General features: G+C 42.4%; 1 protein-coding gene across 1 annotated transcript in view; it reads right to left on the reverse strand.

The window, feature by feature from the left end:
• Positions 1-21716, reverse strand: part of CD109 (CD109 molecule) — a gene marked incomplete at its 5' end in the record, with an annotated part of 193812 nt that overhangs the window by 109256 nt on the left and 62840 nt on the right. The window contains 3 exons of the mRNA XM_046676265.1: positions 3126-3251; positions 9006-9236; positions 15260-15288. Of these exons, the coding sequence (XP_046532221.1) occupies positions 3126-3251; positions 9006-9236; positions 15260-15288 (386 nt within the window). The remainder of the gene's footprint in view (positions 1-3125; positions 3252-9005; positions 9237-15259; positions 15289-21716) is intronic.

Below are 21716 nucleotides of genomic sequence, written 5' to 3' on the forward strand. Positions count from 1 at the left end.
GACTATTTAAATAATAAATATATTTCCTCCATAGTCATTATTCACTGCTAAAAGAAAAGGAGTTTAATAGTAAGCAACATACAGTCCTTGAATGTTGTGCAGGAGAAAAGGAAAGATAAAACCAGAGACAAAGTTTGGGTCCCGGTGTGCTTCTCATATTTCTTTGATTATACTGACCCCTGGTGGCCCTTGAAGGACTCTTTTTTTTCTTTCTTTTTTTTTTTTTCATTAAAGTGGCTTATTTTTCCTTAGTTGTATGCCTTAACATTACATCACCCGAGGGATCCTTTCACAGGGTAATGTGTACCAAATCATAACATGGTACACTTTAAATATCTTACAATTTTATTTGTCAACTATACCTCAATAAAGCTGGGGGGGGGGGACATTATACTACCAATAATAAGTACCTGATCAATATGCTTGTCAAAAGGATAAAGACGTTTATAGAACGTGGAAAAGGGGAAAACTATATTTCATTCATATAGACAAATGACTATCACGTAGCTTTTGTACATACGTTTGATAAATATTGACTTCCACCTGTATGCAAAGCACTGTGCTAGGTCCCAGGGACACAGGAGTGAAGGAGCCCTGATAAACACCACAATCTGTTAGGTCCCACCAATTACAAATGACACGGATGAACCAAGAGAAGCACAGAGTGCCATGGCAACATCTAGAGGAGCCAGGCTATTTTAGACGATGCCTGAAGGATAATAGGAAGGAGCTAGAATAACAGTAGAAAAACAGCATTCCACGCAGAGGGAACAGCAGGTGAAGGCTCTGGGATAAAGAAGACTGGTGAGTTTAAGAAACTTAAAGGATATCATATGTCTAAAGCTTAGAGTTCAAGGGTAAGGTGGTACTTCACAAGGCTGAAGAAGTGAGCAAGGGACAGATCTTGTGAAGACTTTTAATTTTTTAAGCACCTAAATTTCCTTAAGAGCATTATCTTTTTTTCCTACCAAAGCAATACAACAGGTCAAGTTCACAAACTACTACATGAGAAATCCTACAATCTCACATCTCCTACAGTCTTTTTCCACTACTCTATTCTCCTCTCTCCTCCAGTACTCGCTCTGTGTACCAATCATCGAACAAATTAACCTCTCAGAGGCTGCTACCAGCTAAGAATGCCCTGCCTGGTCACTGTGCAGAAGTGGCCTCTGAATGAACCAACCACAGACACCTGACCAATGACCCACACAGCCGCCAGCCACCCACGCAGAGGCTTGCGGGGAGGGCTCTGAAGACGAGGGCTATTTAGCTGAGCCAATGTCCCCAGTCTAGATTCAGACTACAGAACACCCTAAAGGTTGGCAGAAGAGTGAGAAGAGAACGGGGCAGCCTACGAGAGACAGAGGGAGCAGCTGGCACCAAAAGCATCAGTGCTCATCCTTACCATAAACCCTCTACCCCAAGGTGGTCTGAGTAAGACCCCACCCTTGGACGCACCTGACAGGCTCACTGACTCAGTGCCTTATGATTCCACTGCTATTTCACCGCCTTGTGCTTTTCAGTCACCCTTGTGTCACTTAACTGTTGTCATATTATTCATGTCACTGCAACAATGGTCTCTGAAGACAGAGACTATATCTTTAGCTTCCTTGAATCCATCACAGCGCTATAAGACCTCAACACATATTTGATGGGCGACGGACCAACGGATGGACAACTGATTCCTGGAAAATTTATAATGAAATCAAAAAGTGGGAATTGAGAATAAAATCCTAACTCCTTAAAACTCACAATACGCTTCCTAATCTTCAGCTCCCATCATTCTCCACATGCTCCAGTAACTCCAAACTTCTCCCAAATGCTCCGGCACACGAGGTTCTCTTCCATTCTCCCAGCCTCTACACAAACCCTTCTCTCTCCAAAGGCTCACAAACATCCACCCCTCCGTCCTTCTCTAGCAGCTCAAACGTCTGGCTTCCCCAGAGTTCCCCACCTCCTGTTCTAGGCTCCCATAACTCCTTGTGCATGTCTCTACCCTTTCTCACTTCCTGTCTGTCTCCCCCTCTGTAGCACGACCTCTCTAAGAGCCCAGCACGCTCTTCCTCTTTAGTGGATGCTCAAAAAAATGTGCTGACCAAGGTGGACTAGTCCTGCTTTTAGGATATGGCCCCAAAAAATGTTAACTAAAGGAAAAATTTCTTTTTAATTTATTAAGTACTTGGTACCTTTCTCTTACCTCAGGTCTTATGCTAATGAATGATTATTCTTTCTTAATAAAGTGGTTCTCAGTGGAGGGGGGAGGGTATTTTCCCCCAAGGGACAGATGTTTTTGATTGTCACACGTGGAGGGAAGCAGAGCTGCTGCTGGCATCTAGTGGGCAGAGGCCAGAGATGCTGCTAAACATGCTACAGTGCACAGGACAGCCCTCGTGACATCGAGTTTTTGTCCAAAATGTCAACAGTGAGAAGCCCTGTTCTAGTAGCATTATTTTTTAAAGCTCTTATTTGTGAATTTATATACATTTTAATAAATTTCAAAGAAAAAATGGGAAAATATTCAATGAATCTTCAAACATCACACAGTGATGCACAGGAGAAACCTGGGGCAGACAGACGGGCACCTGAACGCCCTGCCCTGTCAGATCTCAGAGCTGCCCGAACTGGCAGCAAAGGAAGGAAGCAGGTGGAGGAGCAGGGGAGAAAGAAGGACGGGGGAACAGAAGACTGACACACTATTGAAAGTCACTGTGCTTTTTAAAACAAAGATAAAGTAGGTTAGTCCAATCTCATCAGGAGTCATTATTCTGAGACATAAAAATGTGCCAAAATAATAGGTAATGTATTCCTTATTCAGTTTTAAAATTCTCTATGTATGCAATAATTAAGTGAAATAAACATTTAATCAATTTTATACTAAAATGTGAAACGTTTTAACCTTCAAACATTATATTATAGAAAAAAACAGTAATGATTAAAACTCTAATATATTATAATGTAGGCTAACCCATAGATAAACACAGTAAATTAAAAATAAACCACTCAATTTATCTAAATGTTCAGATTAATGTTTTTCTGTTAATCAAATAAATGACTTTGGAGATATTTCCCCACTTGACCTATTTAAATCCTTTTAAAATTCCCCTTTAAAATATATTTATACTCACATTCACTTGAACTTGAATGGACCAGTCACCAAGTATTGGATGGGAAGATAACCGAAAAGTTTTAGAAATGACTCCAAGATCACTTTGTTCTGACAACCACTGCTGGATCAGATTCGACTTGGGGTCCTACAATGAAACCACAAACGTTAGCTCCGTAAAGACTGCCCATGTACACATCCATCCTATCTGGTTATGAGGGGTGCCCTGCAGCATTCCCAGGCACATCCACAATGTGGCACCAAGAAAGTTTTTGGAAAATGTCAGCTCTACACCACTAAAGAAGACAAATCAAAATTTCTTCTTTTCTCATTCTCCTGAGAACATCTTTATTCTGTTCCACCTTTTAATTCTTGACATGGAAAACACTACAATGTGTACATCACCAAACCTACGCTGTTATTGTTAAAAGAAAAGGCTGCTGTAGACATGACAGGCCCCACGATTATTAAAGCATTCAAAGCCCTCTAGTGCCAGGCACTCTGCCTCATCATTACAGCTCGCACATCTCTCAGGCATCACCACTCTCCTTCAGGGCAGGATTTTGCTCACGTTACAGCCGAGAAAACCGACGCCTGGAGAAATTTAGGTAAGCACTCAACTGTAAGCAGTTGGCATGGTCCAGTATCACAGCACCAATATGTGATAGAATACAGGATTCAAACCCATGTGTCTTTTAATTCAACCAAAGTTTATCAGGGGGCCTTCCCCACGTCCTAGTGGTTAAGTTCAGATGCTCCACTTCAGCAGTCTGGGTTCAGCGTCTGGGTGCAGTCCTACACCACTTGTCAGCCATGCTGTGTTGGCGACCAACATACAAAATAGAGGAAGACTGGCACAGATGTTAGCTCAAGGTGCATCTTCCTCAGCAAAAAATTGAGGAAGAGTGGCAACAGATGTGAGTTCAGGGCAAATCTTTCTCAGCAAAAAAAAAAAAAAAGTGTATCATACTACAGAAAACAGATTGGTGATTACCAGAGGGGAAAAGGGTGAGAGGAGGGCAAAACGATTAATGGGCCACATGCATACCATGACAGATGAACGGATGAAACTAGACTTTTGGTGGTGAACATGATGTAGTCCCTATAGAAGTCGAAATATAATGATGTACACTCAAAATTTATATAATGTTATAAACCAGTGTAACCTCAATTAAAAAAAAAAGAAAAAAGTGAATCATAGAGATGTTAAACCAAGGAAATGAAAACACTTCAGTCTTCCTATACTCTCCCAGACAACGATCCCTTCACGAACGTTCATCCAAGCCGAGTCAGAAGTCATCTCAGATTCCTCTCACATTCTCAACTCTGTCAACTCTGTCTCTTTAACATCTCTCCAATCTGCCTCCTTCTTTCCATCCTCACATCCACGTGATGTCCTGTTTTCTAACTATTGCACCTAATCTCCCTCCTCTGGTCTTGCCCTCTGACACATTTTCCCCATTGCTAACAGTGTTACCCATCTGAGACTCAGGCCAAGTGGCTGAAACGCTTGGCACTGTCCCCGGCATAGAACATCAGTGAATAAACACTGGCTCTCATCATTATGCTGGACCACTCGGTAACGATGGCTTTTGTTTGTGTACAGAATGAGGTCTACACTCCTTCGCATAGTTTATTAGGCTTAGTAATCTGACCCCATCTACATTTCTAGGTTCATCTTCCTCCAAATATGCAGATTTGTTGCGATTCACCCCAAAAGCCATCTAGCCTCTGGAATTGCTGCATGGAAGGCCCTCCCTTCTTTGACCCACAGGGAAAATAAGCCCCCTCTTCCGGCCTTCTGAACATGCCTCCTACATGCAGAAGTGACCCCTTCCTGGGGAGGCCCTAACACATCTGCAAGTTCACCACTCCTGAGGACACAGTACTGCTTAAGATACTCATGGGTTATGTGGGGGGTTTTGTCCCCAACTAGACTGTGAATTCCTGAGGGGGGGGATCAAATATTTTCCCCTACTCTTCTTCTTTATCCTTTTACCAGAGGTAGTGGGTTAGCCCAGTTATTAGAAGCCAGAAGAAGCCTTTCTCCCCAAGCGGGGGAGAATATGAGTCAGAGGTAAGCACAATGCTAAGAACTGAGTAGCGGGTAGTCTAGGAAGCCAGAAACTAATTGTTAAAACCAAAGACCAAAAGCAAGTCAAGACCAAGCAGGCCACTATCCTTGGCCAACTCCAGGGACAGGCGCTGTAAGCAGCAGTGGGCTCTCCTGTGCCTGCCACAGCATGACACAGGGAGGGCTACAGAGTTTAAAGGATCAAAACAAAGGAAGAAACACAAATAGCTAATAAATATATGCTGTCTAATAATTAAGGGAATGCAAATGAAAACAATGAAATACCATTTTTCTTCTGTCACACCGACAAAAATAAAAAATAATAACAATGACAATTCCCAGGGTTATTTAAAAAGTAGGGAAAATGTTCATACTCTTCTGATGTATTATTTTGGTGAGGATGCCCATTTCTCCCAGGGGGCGCCATGGCCCTCAAATGAAAGAAGTCCGAACTGAAGTCTGATGACTTTGCACCTGGATGATCTGGAGGGTTGAGAATGAACAAGATAATCCCTCTGGTTTCCCAAGCCTGTCTTGGACCTAGGCCTGTCACCAACAAGGGAGACATAGAGAACGCAGAAACACCATAAGTCTTTACAGAGCACATCAGGAGTGGAATGGGCCATGCACGGTGACATCACAGCAGAGCCCAGCATCCTCATGTGGTCATCTCCCACTGGAAGGCACACAGGACAGCCAGAGACAATGCAAACAAGTGCCCTTGTCATAAGTAGAAGAGCCACATGCCACGACGCTGGAAATGTGGGCCCTGGGACCCTTTGGGTCACCTCTAGATGGTTCTGGATCACCGTCAGGTGCCTCAGCACAGCACACTGCCTCCCGCCTCTGCTAGACTGTCTTGTAGTGCACTCCCCAGCTGGAAAACGTGTCTGCAAGGAGTGTTTCTGCCGCTCCCTGGAGCCCTGAATCACGCAGAAGGCATCTGTCCAGCAGGTAGAATCAGAGAAGTCAAACTGCTTACCCAAGGTGGCCCTTCCCCCAGCCAGGGCTGAGGTTCTGGGTTTGCCAGCACGACTCCAGGCCAGAGTGTCAAGGCACAATCGCAGGGCACAAATAAGCCCACAATGCCTGGTCCAACACAAGGTCATTCACCTGTACCAGGAGCAACAGTTTCTCCAAGAAGAAAAGACAGGGCGGAAGCCAGCCGAGCCAGCTGCCATCACAGCGTCGGCAGCTTCCATAGTGTGAGGCCAGGCGGCTGGAGGGGGTCAGAATTAGAGTAGAGGTAGGGCATATTTTGGGCGCAGGCAAAACGAATACTACCCAATGCTCCCCCAAAAACACACTGCACATCCCTGAACATGCTGTGACAGTCAATATTTTAGCCACGGCCTGCAGTCATTCTTGGCTGGGCAAGACCCAAAAAGGTCCCAAAACGTTGGCCTCTTAGCTCTCAGACGCACTTCTCCACAGCAGCCTGCAGGTGCTGCTGTGCTGGAAGCACAACTCAGTCCGAGTCCAAGCTCCTGTCACACTAAACCCCACTTTTTCCTGGGAGGTTTTTCCCAGAAACCAGCTATTCCACCCTGACAGATGTAGAAAACGTCAGCGTGTGGGGAAGCCCGGCCCAAACAGCTGCCCTCAGGTGGGAAGCACAGCCGTGGGGGTCTGCACAGCACTCGACCCGGCCTCTGTAGGCTCCAAGGAAGGAGGCAGCTGCCCCTGAGTTCAGGCCCCAGCCTCACTGCTGCCACAGGGAGCGGAAGGCGGCCACCCCCATTCACCGATCCCAAACGCTCCGGGTTCCAGGTGGAATTTTACTTTAAACTCCCTTCCCCTGGCCAAGAGGGCCACATGGTGGCCAGGCCAGTAGTGCCCTCAGGACCAGAGGCAGCAGAGGAAGGGCTCTCAGTACTCTGCTAAAGCCGAATGTGGGAAGTCAAGCCAGAAACTGGAGAGAACAGCCCAACAAATCTATAAATGACAGGTTTCAAAGACAGATGCTAAAGCAGAGTTACAGAGACGCAAAACTGTACAAATGCACAGACCAGATGCCAGAATCAGCAGGGTTAGCTCTGGGTAAATGCCTACAACATGCAATCTATCCAGCGCTGCCTTTCATTTGCGTGAGGCAGAAGGAGGCAGACTGAACGTAAACAGCCAGAGACAGGCAGACATTTACTACTAAATCCTCCATTTTACACACAGTTTCTGGCACACAGTAAGTTCTCAGTACATGTGGATAAAGGATGAAGGATGGTATGAATGGAGTCCATAAAACCGTGCTTGGAGACTGACATGAACGTAGAAACGCTGCTCCCTACGTCAGTCGGCTGCACAGACACTGCAATCAACAGCGGGACAGGAACTCACGACACTGCACACTCCGAAGCGACACAGCGCAGCCCAGCACTACACACGGAGCACAGGCCAGCCAACGCCACACTTGCTACAACACGTCTCGGCTTCAAGTCATATGTATACATGTTTGTGTGCTCGACTTTCTTTAATTTATAACAACAAAGAAACTAAGGAGAGTAGGAAGATCCTGCACTGAAAAGCCTGCGTTTGCCTTGCGTTCTGCATCATCCACCAGCACATCGAGGGTGACTGAAGGCTCAGGACCAGGGGTGCCCAGGACCGCAGACTCTCAGGTCTACAATCAAGAGAGTCCCACGCAAACCGGGACGAGTTGGTCACCTATGTCCCCAGCAGGCTTGAGCATCTAGTCTTCCTCTCAGCTCGAAGGTAGAAACCACGTCCAGCCGAATCCCAGCCTTCTTCAACTTGGCTCTCACAAGAAAGCACTCGTCTGCTAACGACACTGCATCTGGATCACCAGAGCGTGCAGGCAGTGGAGGCCAAACGACTCCCTGCCACAGGAGGGTCCCAGGATGATGACAGCTGATGTTTAGTGAGCATGGGCTGTGTGCCAGGCTCGGCTCTGAGTGCTTCACCTGAATTATCTCACTTAATCCTCACAAAAACCTTTGTGAGGTATTATTATTATTACACATTTTACAAATAAGGAAACTGAGGCTCAGAGAGGTTAATTAATTTCCTCAAGGTTTGACAGCTGGCATCTATTCTTCACAGAGCAGACAGTGATCCTTTTAAGATGTTATGTCACACCATGTCTAGCCTCAAAATTCTCCAGTGAATTCTCATTTCACTCAAAGTAAAATCCAAAGTCCACATCACGGCCAAGAAGACCCTCTATGATCCCTCCCCCAACATGCCCTCCTGTGTCTGATCTCGTCTCACTGTCCTCTCACTTCCTGTGCTCCAGTGCATGGCCAGCTTGTTGTTTACCCAAACACGCAACGCTCCCACCTCAGGTCCTTTGCATACGCTTTGCATGGGCTCCTTCTTTTACTTCCTTTAGGTCTCTGCTCACATAGGCCCTCCCGAACAACCCGACAGAAAACAGCACACACAAATACTCCCACTCTCTCCCTCTCACACACACACAGACCCCCCCCCAATCCTGTTATATAGATGTCTGTGTGTATATTTATTGTCCATCTCCCCAGGAGCCACTAAAACATAAGATCAGAGTGAGCAAAGTCCTAATCAGTCCTGTTCACTGCCCTATCCCAGGACCTGGAACATGGAAGTTCCACAAATGCTCCACAAATGAATTAGTCAACGAAGAAGCCAGGACTGGACCCCACAGGCCAACTCTGGGGCCTGAGGTCTTAACCTATTGCTCCACCGTCTGTCTTTCCAGAGAGAATCCCATGCTGGGAGGGAAGCTCATCCACAGGGACTTCTAAGGTATTCCAGCATCAGGAACATGAGCAGGACTTCCAAGAGAGCTGCAGTGAGGCGGCTCAAACTCCTGGATCACGTCTATCTGGCACTCACCTTAATGAGAATGTTCACAGCAGTTCTGCAAGGTTTAAAATCTGAGAAGAGTGTGACAATACGAAACTTCACGTCTTGCTTTGGCTTGTATAGGGACTTGTCTGTTTGAATGAAGACAGTCATTCTCTTGGTCTCAAATGATAAGCGAGTGCTATTACTGAATAAAATCTCATCCTGGGCACGTCCAGCTACATGTAGCTCATAAATCTCATCTGCACTGTTCAGAGGTAGCTGGAAAAAAAGATCAGACATATCAAGGTCTCATTATTTTACCTCGAAAAAGTTCTTACTTACAAGTTAGAAAATTTAAATACCTAGTATTATCACAAGTAATTGCTGAAAAATTTGCCCCTCTGAGGCACCAAAGTTAAACAATTCACTGTCTCTCTCTTAACAGCCTGTGGTTTGCTCTCGGATTAACCCGCAGGACGCACGCCACACAGCTCTCTCAGCAGTAGATGCCTTGTCATCTTCTGCTCCACGTGCCAGCTCCTCCCTCACGGTCCTCGTGGTCAGAGCATCCGACATCCCCACATCCCCTTCCACGCCTGCCCCCCGATGCGGTCAGCCAGAGAAAGGCACATCTGCACGAGGTGGGCGTCCTCACTCCGCTCTCCCAAGCTCTTTGCTGTGGTGCACTCCCTTCCTGCATCTCGCTCATCACCTGTCACAGCCCTGGTAGAGATGATGGCACCACTACTTCCTGTTTCTATTATGAGTAGACACGCCGCCTTCTCGTGCGAACAGCCCAGAAGCCCACCTCAGCAGCTTGCACACCTATGTCATTTTACCTCCCTTCAGCTGGGTGCTCTCACTAACACCATTTTACAAACAAGAAAACTGGGGCTTGGAGGAGTTGAGGAAGCTGTTCCAGGTCACCAGCTGACATTCAAACCCAAGATGAGCTATGCTACTATCAGGAGACTTCACGTGGTGGCTTTAAAATATGTCAAAAACTCTCTGACCCTTGTCCGTTCAAAACACAGAGCCTAATTCCCCCGACTTAGTGACTCGCTTCTCAAAAACAGAATGAGGCTGCATCATAAAAAGGGTTGTTTCTGGCTGGCTCTCTCTTTCTTGGATCCATCTCTGGGGGAAGCCAGCCACCATATGATGAGGTCACTCAGGAAGGGTATGGAGAAGCTCACAGCGGGGGAAATGAGGCCTCTGCCAACACCACCACCAGCTTGGCAGCCCTGGGGATGAACCTTCTGACAGAGGACCCAGCCCTGGGGAAGCCTTCAGACGACTGCAGCTCTGGCTGACATCCTGATGGCACCCTCACGAGACCCAAAGTCAGACCCAGCCAACCACGTGGGTCCCACACTCCAGACCCACAGATACTGTGAGAAGCAATAAAGGGTTATTGCTGTTACACCAAAGTTTTGGGATAACAGGTTACACAACAAGTAACTAGCACACCTGACTTTTAGTTCATTTTCAGACTAATAAACCTGAAGTTCTGAAACTACATTCTGACTCCTTTTTGCAAATAAGGTTTGTCCACAGAAAGTTCAGAGGGGATTTTCCAATAAAAGCGACCAGCATAAAGCTGGCAACATGGATAAGAACATGAAGGAAATGTAACAAACCTCCAATAAAATGGTCAGCAGGAAATAGGGAGAAAAGTACTGATGTCTGCAACTTACTTGGAAATGCCTTTTAAAAATAACAAGAACTAACTGATGAAGAGATGGGTAGCTGGAGGCCACGTGACAGAGTAAGGACGGGAAAATGCTAATGGCAGATTCCAAGTGCTGTTCACTGTGAAATTCTTTCAAGTTTTTTGTATATTTCAAAATTTCATAATAAAATATTAGGAAAAAAATCAGTAACGTCACCTTCAAATGACCTCTAGTGCTGACTTTTGCTTTTCTTCAATAAACAGATATTTATTGAGCACCTTCTGGGATACAATGTGAACCAAAGATGTGTGCCCCAGCGGGGCAGAAAGTCCAGCCTGGAACTTGCATTCTTAGATTCTATTTTCTCAAGTAATACTTCAGTCCTCAGATTCTTTTAAACAGATTCCTTAACACTATAAGCAGGAAAATATATATGTCAGAAAACAGCATATCTCATGTTTATATATGGCAAAGATTTATAAATATTTCATGTTTAAAAATACGATATTTGATGGGATTGCTCTTTATGACGACGATATAGTTTGGTCATTTTTAGTGGCACAGAGGCCCCAGAACCGATAGTAGACTGAAGACTTATGTCAAATTCATGCTGTAGAGGACCGAAACTGAAGACGCCTATTAACCATGAGGTGGCCAAAGAGTTAAGAGAATTAGAATTAACACAAACGTGTCCAAAAACATTCACTCTGTCCCCTACTCCATCCTCCTTCAGGGTGTGACATTGCCTCAAGGGGAGACGGCATCCACTATCATTCTGTTGCTTTCTGTGTCCCTAACTTTTTTTTTCAACTCTCCCATTAGAAACCTTGCCTCCCCATATGTAAAATTTAGGTAATTTGGGATCCTCAAAGCCTCAGTGCTAATCTCAGTGCTGGAAAGTCACAGCTGACAGCATGGATGTGGCATTATCAGTAGTCCTGGGGCACCTCCATGAACCATGGGGCATCAGCACATGGCCTGGAGCGTCGCCCAGACTCTAGTTGTCAGTGTGGACCCTGGGCCTCCACTGTTAATGGTAGAGAGACACAATGAGGAGGAGACTGGAGAAAATGTTGTGGATTTTAAGCCATCTTTATGGAATTTTCACTCTGTGCCAGACCTGGAATAGGTTGTAACCTGCTTCCCAGAGTGGAGAGGACACCAGAAAGTTACAAAAGCTCCTGAATCTCTGCAGGTCGACTGCCTTCTGCCAGCCACAATTACTGAAAAGGCTTCCCAGAATTGGTAATAAAGAGATCCCTGATAAGAGACTCCCATATCTCTTATACAAGTACCAATTATTTAACTCAGAGAGTTTGAACTCCTACATGTTGCGCTGAGGGCACAGGGCTAGAGAAAGATGTACTTCCCACAATTGGAGCCTGTCTGGCACACGACAAGAGGCTGGGGTGTAAAATATTGAAGGGCTTTGAGCAAGAAAATATCAATCAGCATCTGAGCATGGCTGATTCTCAGTTACACTAAGTCTCTTTTGCGCACACAAATGCAAACTCTCTAAGCAGATGATAGCTCTCTGCCAGGCTTCATAAAGAAGCCCCGCTCAGAAAGGTCCTTGGTGGACAATAAATGGATTTCTCATTCTTTTTTCTTTTTTTTTTTTGATTCTTTCTTTATTGTGGTAACAGTGGTTTATAACATTATATAAATTTCAGGTGTACATCGTTATGTATTTCGATTTCTGTGTAGATTACGTCACAGTCACCACCCAAAGACTAATTACAATCCATCCCCACACATTTGTGCCTAATCACTCCTTTTGCCCTGCTCCCTCCCCCCTTCCCCTGTGGTAACCACCAATCCAATCTCCGTTGCTATGCGTTTGTTTGTCGTTGTTTTTATCTTCTACTTATGAGTGAGATCATATGGTATTTGACTTTCTCCCTCTGACTTATTTCACTTAGCATAATACCCTCAAGATCCATCCATATTGTCACAAATGGCTAGATTTCACCATTTCTTATGGCTGAGTAGTATTCCATTGTGTATAAATACCACATCTTCTTTATCCATTCGTCCCTTGATGGGCACCTAGGTTGCTTCCAGTCTTGGCTATTGTGAATAATGATGCAATGAACATAGGGGTGCATGTATCTTTATACATTCATGTTTTTAAGTTCTTTGGATAAATACCCAGCAGTGGAATAGCTGGATCATACGGTAGAACTATTCTTAATTTTCTGAGGAATCTCCACACTGCTTTCCATAGTGGCTGCACCAGTTTGCACTCCCACCAGCAGTGAACAAGGGTTCCCATCTCTCCAGATCCTCTCCAACACTTGTTTCCTGTCTTGTTAATTACAGCCATTCTGACTGGAGTGAGGTGATATCTCATTGTAACTTGGATTTGCATTTCCCCGATAGTGATGTTGAATGGATTTCTCATTCTAATTTGGGCTGTCTAAAACCATTTCACCTCCTCTGAAAGATCAATTGCCTTAAGGAAACAGAGATAACGTAAGAGCATTTATCTCCTTTACCTCATTAATAACTCCAATTACTAAAAGTAATGGAAATGTCAAAAAATAAAAATGAGAAATTTAAGATGACAGCTTCTATTGAAAATATATTAGTAATTTTACTTAAAATAAACTTTAAAAACATTTCTAATTTTAAAAACTACTCCCTTGTTTTAAGTTGGATTTACTTACAAAGAAAAGAAAAAACTTTTTCTAATATATTTTGTACAAAAAATAATCTTCACATTAAGCATCAATTATGGTTTTTATTTACTTCTTATTGAAGGCTGATTTTAGTGTATTAAAAGTACAAATGATGAGCTAATCAGATATTAAAACCACACTTGTTCTAATGCAGTCAAAATATTCATACTTTACAGAAAAAATTTACAAGGACCTTACAAAATAATTTAAAGTATTACATTTACAAACAACAGAATGTAAGCACACTTTGAAAGTTGGGTCTATTTTAATTGAAATCTCATAAAAATGCAGAACCTTTTATTCTCACCAAACACTGAAATTTTCCCAGACATTTTATGACTAAGTCTTTAAAATTTTGTTTTACTATAAAGGGATATAGTCCTAAATAGAATCTCTAGTAAGGCTTTCAATAAATAATTGCTACATCTACATACAATAGAAATGGCATTAAATTAAAGACAGATATAAGATGTTGAAGTTAGTATTTCATATAATTAAGACTTAAAAGAATAATAGGAGCCAAATTTCCAGCTCATGACAGTTCAGATGAGGACAGTCTGCACGAGCATCGCTGGAATGAGCCCAGGTGGCCCTGGCCACGGCATGCCTTCTCCTCTCAGCTGGTCTCCACTTCCAGCCTGTGCACCTGCAGAGTGCTCTGAGGGAACCAGATGGTTTTGTGCTTTAAGCTGCGATTCCTGAACTTAAACCTCACCCCCTTCTGCTCTAGGACAACTATATCACAGACGATTTATTTTAATTTTCTCATTGGAATACTCTTTCAATAGAATTACACACATTCTCGTTAACTTTAAGCAATCTAATGCTTTATCATCAGTTAGGACTGGGGTTTTCCCCATGTCTGCCTGCTCCTGCCTTTTTCCCCCACCTTCTATTGTTAGCAGCAGCGTACTTCTTAGTAAGGGAAGTACAAACATAATAGGCAACAAACATAATAGCTATGGAACATAAGCAATTTTTATAAAGGACTCTATTCTCTAAGAACCCCCTAAAATGAACATGGTTTCCGAATGTGCTTGACAAGGAACTTTCAAGAGGTAATGGCCTCTTAGGCAGTGCAGGTCCTACATAAGGACGCGGCGTGTCGGCTCAGAGCCATTAGTCAGCTGCTCTCAGGAAAGTCTGTCAGATCACATCTCCTGCTGGATGCTGTGTCGACTCTATTGTACATGAAATGTGTGAAGCTCCAAAACAGAACACAAGAATAAAAGTATGAACTTCCAAATCAAAGCCATGGGAAATAGGATTGGTTAACAAACAACACTGAATAACCAGTTTTTATGATTCTCTCAACAAAATAATAACCCCTTCCACTTCTACAGCAAATTCTTTCCCATCTCCTTTCACCTCCAGGGTGTCCCTGTGAAACAGAGACAGCATCCTGATCCCCTTTTCCAACGCCAGGACACTTGCCTCAAGTGTAAAATTTAACAGAGGACCAAAAATGTCAGTAATCAAGATAAGTAATTCTCTTAGTATTTAAAATATTTTAAAGTAGCAAAAGCAATGCGAAAAATTAAATCATGCACAAAAAAATCAAAATTTTAAACAAAGACAAGATCAGCGTCACTGACGTTTCCTTTGCCTCAGGCTCCCACATGGCTCAGCAGAGCATTCCTTTTCAAGAAGGAAACTGAGGCACGGACTGTTAATTCCACGTTCAAGGCAGTCAGGCTCGTGAAGGCGGAAGCAGGACCAAGCTGGCCCAGGCTCCTGGCTGATGGTCCAGTCAGTTTCCCTCAGTGAAGATCTCCTTTTTACAAGAGGAAACCTTGCTATGAGTTTGAGGAGGCTGATGCAAGCTCCCTGAAGTAACCTCATTCTTAAATAACCTGCAGATGGGACTGAGCCAAACACACAAGAAATAGACACTGATAGAAAAGCCAACAAAATATCTGAAACCAAATTTTTTTAAAGGGATACTTACTGATGGAAGAATAAGTGTCTTGAAAGAGCCTAAAAGGAGAACAGGGAAGAAAACAGAGTCATAATTCGAATAAGATGACATTAATACAAAACTCTTAATACTCTTTCAGACATACAGGGAATCACAGACTTAAAGAATGACAAACTTACTTGGTCAAACCAAAACAATGTTATTAAAGCCCAAAACACCTGAGAGATTGTTACATATCCTTGTCTCAAAGCATTAAGGAAAACTTGGGCAGACGTGGAAGGCTATCAGGCGAAGCCCCCAAAATCAGTTAACCTCTGCTTCTCTTTTCTACTATCATTTTTGTTGTCAATGTTGTTGCCGCTCTTGTTGCTGTTTTAAGGTTATACACGTTTGAGGGACACTTCATACAGCGTACAGAAGGAACCTGAGGTTATTTCTCCTGTTGTCACACCCCCAGGAAAAAGGGAGAAAAGGCAGGCATTAGCCACGGCAGGGGGAGCTGGGACTCACAACTGACTCGTCAGTACTAGAGTGATGCGGACTTCTTTTCCCGTAAAGTTTCTAAATATAGAACTGCTAATTTAACTCATGCTAATTTCTCATCAGATCTATTTATTTCAAGGGAAAAAATGTTTCAAATTAAAAATAAAAAAGTACTTATCCAAAGGTCCCACTCAAGTGACATGAATTCAGAGGTGGTGACAGGCCCTCAGTTCCTTCATTCATTTAAGAAATATTTATTAAAGTTACCACAATGAACAAGGCAGACACAGTCCCTCTCCTCCTGGAGGCCACATGTGTCTATCCCATGGGAGCAGACAGGCACCAGAGCACAGCACAGTACAGAACAGGGGCTAAGCAAGTGGCCTCTGGAGTCAGACTACACTGGTTCCACCCTGAATCAGCCACATACTACTCTCATCCTTGAACAAGTTACCTGATTCTCCAGGATCAGTCTTTCATCCATAAAATAAAGACGTTAGTAATTATGGAGTGGAGGTAAACATGAGTCTACCAAAGCAAAGAGCTGGGTGAGACAAGACCACAGACGGGGAGAGGGCAGTAGAAATGTGGCTGGACCAGATCATGAAAGGCCTTTTACAGAGGGTGAGCCCTTGCCAGGACTGTCCCAGGTTATCCCAGCATCCTGATTTAGCTTTTGTCCTGGATCATGTGTGTGTGTGTGTGTGTGTGTGTGTGTGAGGAAGATTGTCCCTGAGCTAACATCTGTTGCCAATCCTCCACTTTTTGTTTGAGGAAGATTGTCCCTGAGCTAACATCTGTGCCAATCTTCTTCTACTTTGTATGTGGGATGCCACCACAGCATGGCTTGATGAGCAGTGTGTAGGTCCATACCTGGGATCCAAACCCACAAACTCCGGGCTGCCGAAGTGGGGAGTGCAAACTTAACCACTATGCCACTGGGCAGGCCTCTCCTGGATCTTTTTTGATTTAGCAAAATATTAACATGAGATGGGCTTAATTTGCCCTAGATTTAACTTGGAAATTTTGTAATCATGCTTTGGAAATATCTCATTTGTAGAAACAAACTTCTGTTCATTAAGTTAGTATTTTTTAAGGGATAGGCATATTCTATACTGACATGAAGTGAAACTGAGAAACCCTGTGATATTGCAGCAACTAAATTTAATGAAACATTCAAAAGAACCATGAATAGAGACAATTTTCTTGACAAGTTTTGTGTTGCAAAAATATTTGTTAAAGATAGGCATGGTACTCTGCAGGCAAAAAGACAGATCCTGTAAAATGTTTGAGCTGAAACATTTTTACTTTTAACATGGAAACATTACTTTTAACATGGAAAAAAATGGAACAGAGAATATCCTTCATATAGCAGAATTTGCTCTTATCTTACCATGTACCTCAGCTCATGCAGAGACAGTATTTTCTCAATTAAAAATATTATGGTCACTGTATATCAACAATGAACAAGTAGAATTTGAAATTAAAAACAATAACATTTACCTTAGCACACCAAAAACTTAAATACTTAGGTATAAATCTAACAAAATGTGTATAAGATCTGTATGAGGAAAACTACAAAAGTCTGATAAATGAAATCAAAGAAGAACTAAAGAAATGGAGAGATATTCAATGTTCATGAATAGGAAAACTCAATATTGTCACAACATCAGTTCTTCCCAACTTGATATATAGATTCAAGGCAATCCTAATCAAAATCCCAGCAAGTTATTTTATGAATATCAACAAACTGATTCTAAAGTTTACATGGAGTGGCAAAAGACCCAGAATAGCCAACACAATGTGAAGGAGAACAGAGTAGGAGGGACGATGCTACCCAACTTCAAGACTTACTATAAAGTTACAGCAATCAAGTCAGCGTGGTATTGGCAAAAGAACAGACGAGTAGATCAACGGAACAGAATAATGAGCCCAGAAATAGACTCCCATGAATATGGTCAAATGATATCTGACAAAGGAGTAAATGAAATACAATGGAGCAAAGACAGTCTCTTCAGCAAATGTTGATGGACTTGGACATCAACAAGCAAAAAAATGAAGCTAGACATAGCCCTTACATCCTTCACAAAAACAAACTCAAAACGGATCAACACTTAAGGTGTTTTATGTAAAACATAAAACTATAAAACTCCTAGAAGATAACATAGGAGAAAACCTAGCTGACCTTGGGTATGGCGATGCCTTTTTAGATACAACACCAAAGACACAATTCATGACAGATTTGATAAGCTGGACTTCATTAAAATTAAAAACTTCTGCTCTGCAAAAGACAATGTCAAGAGAATGAGGAGAAAAGCCACAGAATGGGAGAAAATATTTGCAAAAGACACATCTGATAAAGGACTATAATCTAAAATATACAAAGAACTCATAAGTCAACAATAAGAAAACAAACAACTTGATTAAAAAATGGGCCAAAGTGGCCCTCCTCGCCATTTCTGTAATGGCTGCTTCGTGGAAGGCGGTGTCACGCAGAAGCTCTTAGTCTCAGCATCCGGAGCCCCAAGAAAGGAGTATTTCAAGTCAGATAGAATTAGACATATACCATTTCTTTGAGACCTTCAGCCCTCAAGATCCAGCCACTTGAAGACCCCAGCATCATGACCTCAGTTTCAACTCAAGTGTTCTTAGTCCTCATTTCACTGCTTTGGGTGCTGCCTGTTGTTGAAGCAGTAGAAACTGGAGATGCAGTTGCTCTCTTGTTAGGTGTGGTACTCAGCATTACAGGCATTTGTGCTTGTTTGGGGATATATGCACGAAAGAGAAATGGACAGATGTGACTTTGAAGAGCCTCCTGAATCAAACCTTGCCCTGAAAATCTTTGTGCTGTTGAGGCTAAAAACAGAGCTTTGGTGTCTGGAAGTTCCCAAGAAATAGTGAATAGGGTAAATTCACATTCTTAATTAACTGTTTCACTATAAATGGGAACAAATTGATATATGTTAAATGGAAAGAACAGTTTCCCAACAAATGATGTACTGACAAATGCAGTCTATAATTTGTATTTGCTGCTTAGAAAGAGGATCAAAGTAAGAGGGCTGAAGTTTGCATATGTAACATTTCATAGTTTCAGAATTCTCAAAGCACATGAAACAGGAAGAAGGAAGCTCTGGCCCAGAATCCTAGGAAATCACCACTGTTCAGTTGTAATCACTGCCCCCTGCATCTTTTTGGAGTCTTTTCTCCATATTTTTATTATATTTTTGTTTTTGTTATCTCCCAAGTTAATATTGTACTTAGATATGATATACAGTCAGACAGAAATTAAAATTTTATTTCTTTGGTGGGAAGAAGGATAAAAAAATGTATTCAGTGTATCTAACAGTGAAATGGAGAAGAGATTTAATGTAAAAAAAAATACTTTATATTGACGTTGAAATGGAGTAGCGATTTAATGTTAAAAAAACTTTATATTAACTAACATCTCCATAGTGAGAAATACTATATTAAATATAAACCCATTATGTTGTAATAAAAAAAAAAGGGCCAAAGCAATTAACAGACACCTCACCAAAGAAGATACACAGATGGCAAATAAGCATACGAAAAGATGCTCCACATCACAGGGAAATGCAAATTAAAACAACAACTTATTAGAATGGCCAAAATCCAAAACACGGACATCAACTGCTGGCCAGGATGTGAAACACCAGGAATTCTCAGTCATTGCTGGTGGAATGCAACGTGATACAGCTCCTTTGGAAGAGAGTTTGGCAGTTTCTTATAAAACTAAACATACCTCTACCATACAATCTAGCAATTACGCTCTTTGGAGCAATCACAAAAATCTACACACAGATGTTTACAGCAGCTTTATTATTCATAATTGCCAAAACTTGTAAGCAACCAAGATGTCCTTCAGCCAGTGAATGGATAAACTATGGTACATCTAGACAATGGAATATTATTCAGAGCTAAAAAGAAATGAGTTATCAAGCCATGAAAAGACATGGAGGAACCTTAAATGCATATTACTAAGTAAAAGAAGCCAATCTGAAAAGGCTACATACTGTATAGTTACAACTAAATGACATTCTGGAAAAAGCAAAACTATGGAGACAATAAATAGATCAGCAGTTGCCGGAAGGTGGCAGGGAGAGATGAAAAAGCAGAGCACTGAAGATTTTTAGGGCAGTGAAAAATAGTCTCTATATTATAATGATGGATGTCATTATACATTTGTCAAAAACCCATAGAATGTACAACAGCAAGAGTGAATCCCCTAAGGTAAACTATGAACTTTGGGTGATTATGATGTCAATATTGCTTCATCCTTGGTAAAAAAAAAAAAATGTACCATTCTAGTGAGTGATGTTGATAATGGGGAGGCTATGCATGCATAGTGGCAGGGGTAATATGGGAAATTTGCAAAAAAAATAAAATATTTTACTTATTTGAAAGTTCAAGTTGTCTGACTATCATATACATAATGACCATTGGTCAGACTACTTGAACATTCAAATAAATTATGGATAATAACCTACTGAACAAAACAAGAATCTATAAATTCGTGCTGCTGTCTAATTAAATAGACGACTAAATGAGGGAGAAAGAAAAGTTCTCCTTTACCATAGAATTCCAACTAATAAATGTAGAAGGAATCACGGAATTAGAAAATGTTATAACTATCAGGGTAATAATTGATTCAGGCAATAATCACCAATCTTGTGTGTACAAGCTGGGTGAGTGAGACTAGTGAGAAATAATAAACCCTTGCTGTTTAAACTACTAAGTTTTGGAGTGGCTCATTCACAGCGATCGATAAATGGAACACTTTTGGAATAAAAAAGATTAATGAGCAAAGCCTCCAGCCACGAGGGGCTGCTGAGCAACTGAAATGTACTGCAGACGTAAAACACACCCCATGCTGCTTAGACTCAAAACAGCAAAGAGAACGCAAACTCTCTCAGTAATAATTTTATACTGATTACACACTGAACTGATAATATTATGAATTATTGGGTTAAATACAGTATTAAAACTAGCCTCACCTGCTTCTTTTTATCTTTTTAATGTGGTTAGTAGAAAATGTTAAATTACATATGTGGCAACACTATCGTGTGCTTCTGTTGGACAGCGCTGGTTTAGAGGATGGAAGACAAACTTTTGCTTAGAAGCAATAAAACAAGAGATTGGACTGCACGTAATTTTTAAATTTTGTAAATAAAATAATTATAGATACTACATATAGTTTTGTAAAAACTAACATATATTACCTGGTTTAATCGTCGCCATAATCCTATTAAGTATTATTACCCTTATTTTACAACTAAAACCCTCAGTCACAGAGACGCTAAGTCACTTGCCCAGGTCCCAGGGAAAGGAAGTAACGGAGCCAAGATGCTAACCCAGACACCCGGCTCTGGGGTGCGAGCTCTGGACCAGTGCTCTGCACTGCCTGCAGCACCTGAAGGGGGCTGTACTTCTGCTCCTTCACTCCCACCGTGGATTAGTGTGACAGTCCACAGCCCGGGCGGCCTCTCTGTGCAGGCCGACTTCGCCACCCCTCAGGCGCAGAGGCTCAGACTCTCAGACCCTCCGCCCTCCTCAGCTTTGCGTCAGTCACCACCAGAACGCTTCTCCCAGCCTTACAGTAATACCGGAAGCGCTGCGGCAGCAGAGCTAGTTTTGTTTTTGTTTTGTTTTTGAGGAAGATCAGCCCTGAGCTAACATCTGCTGCTAATCCTCTTTTTGCTGAGGAAGACTGGCCCTGAGCTAACATCCATGCCCATCTTCCTCTACTTTATATGTGGGAGGCCTGCCACAGCATGGCTTTTGCCAAGCAGTGCCATGTCCACACCCAGGATCCGAACCAGCAAACTTAGCCTCTGCGCCACCAGGCCGGCCCCAGAGCTAGTTTTAAAATAATTCATGTTATACAAGAACTCCTGAGAAGGATAAGAAAACTAGAAAATTTCCCAACTCATTTATCGCAATTCTTTTTTAAAGATTTTTCTTTTTCCTTCCACTTCTCCCCAAAGCC

The sequence above is a fragment of the Equus quagga genome, chromosome 11 (assembly GCF_021613505.1).
Source record: "Equus quagga isolate Etosha38 chromosome 11, UCLA_HA_Equagga_1.0, whole genome shotgun sequence".
Lineage (NCBI taxonomy): Eukaryota > Metazoa > Chordata > Mammalia > Perissodactyla > Equidae > Equus > Equus quagga.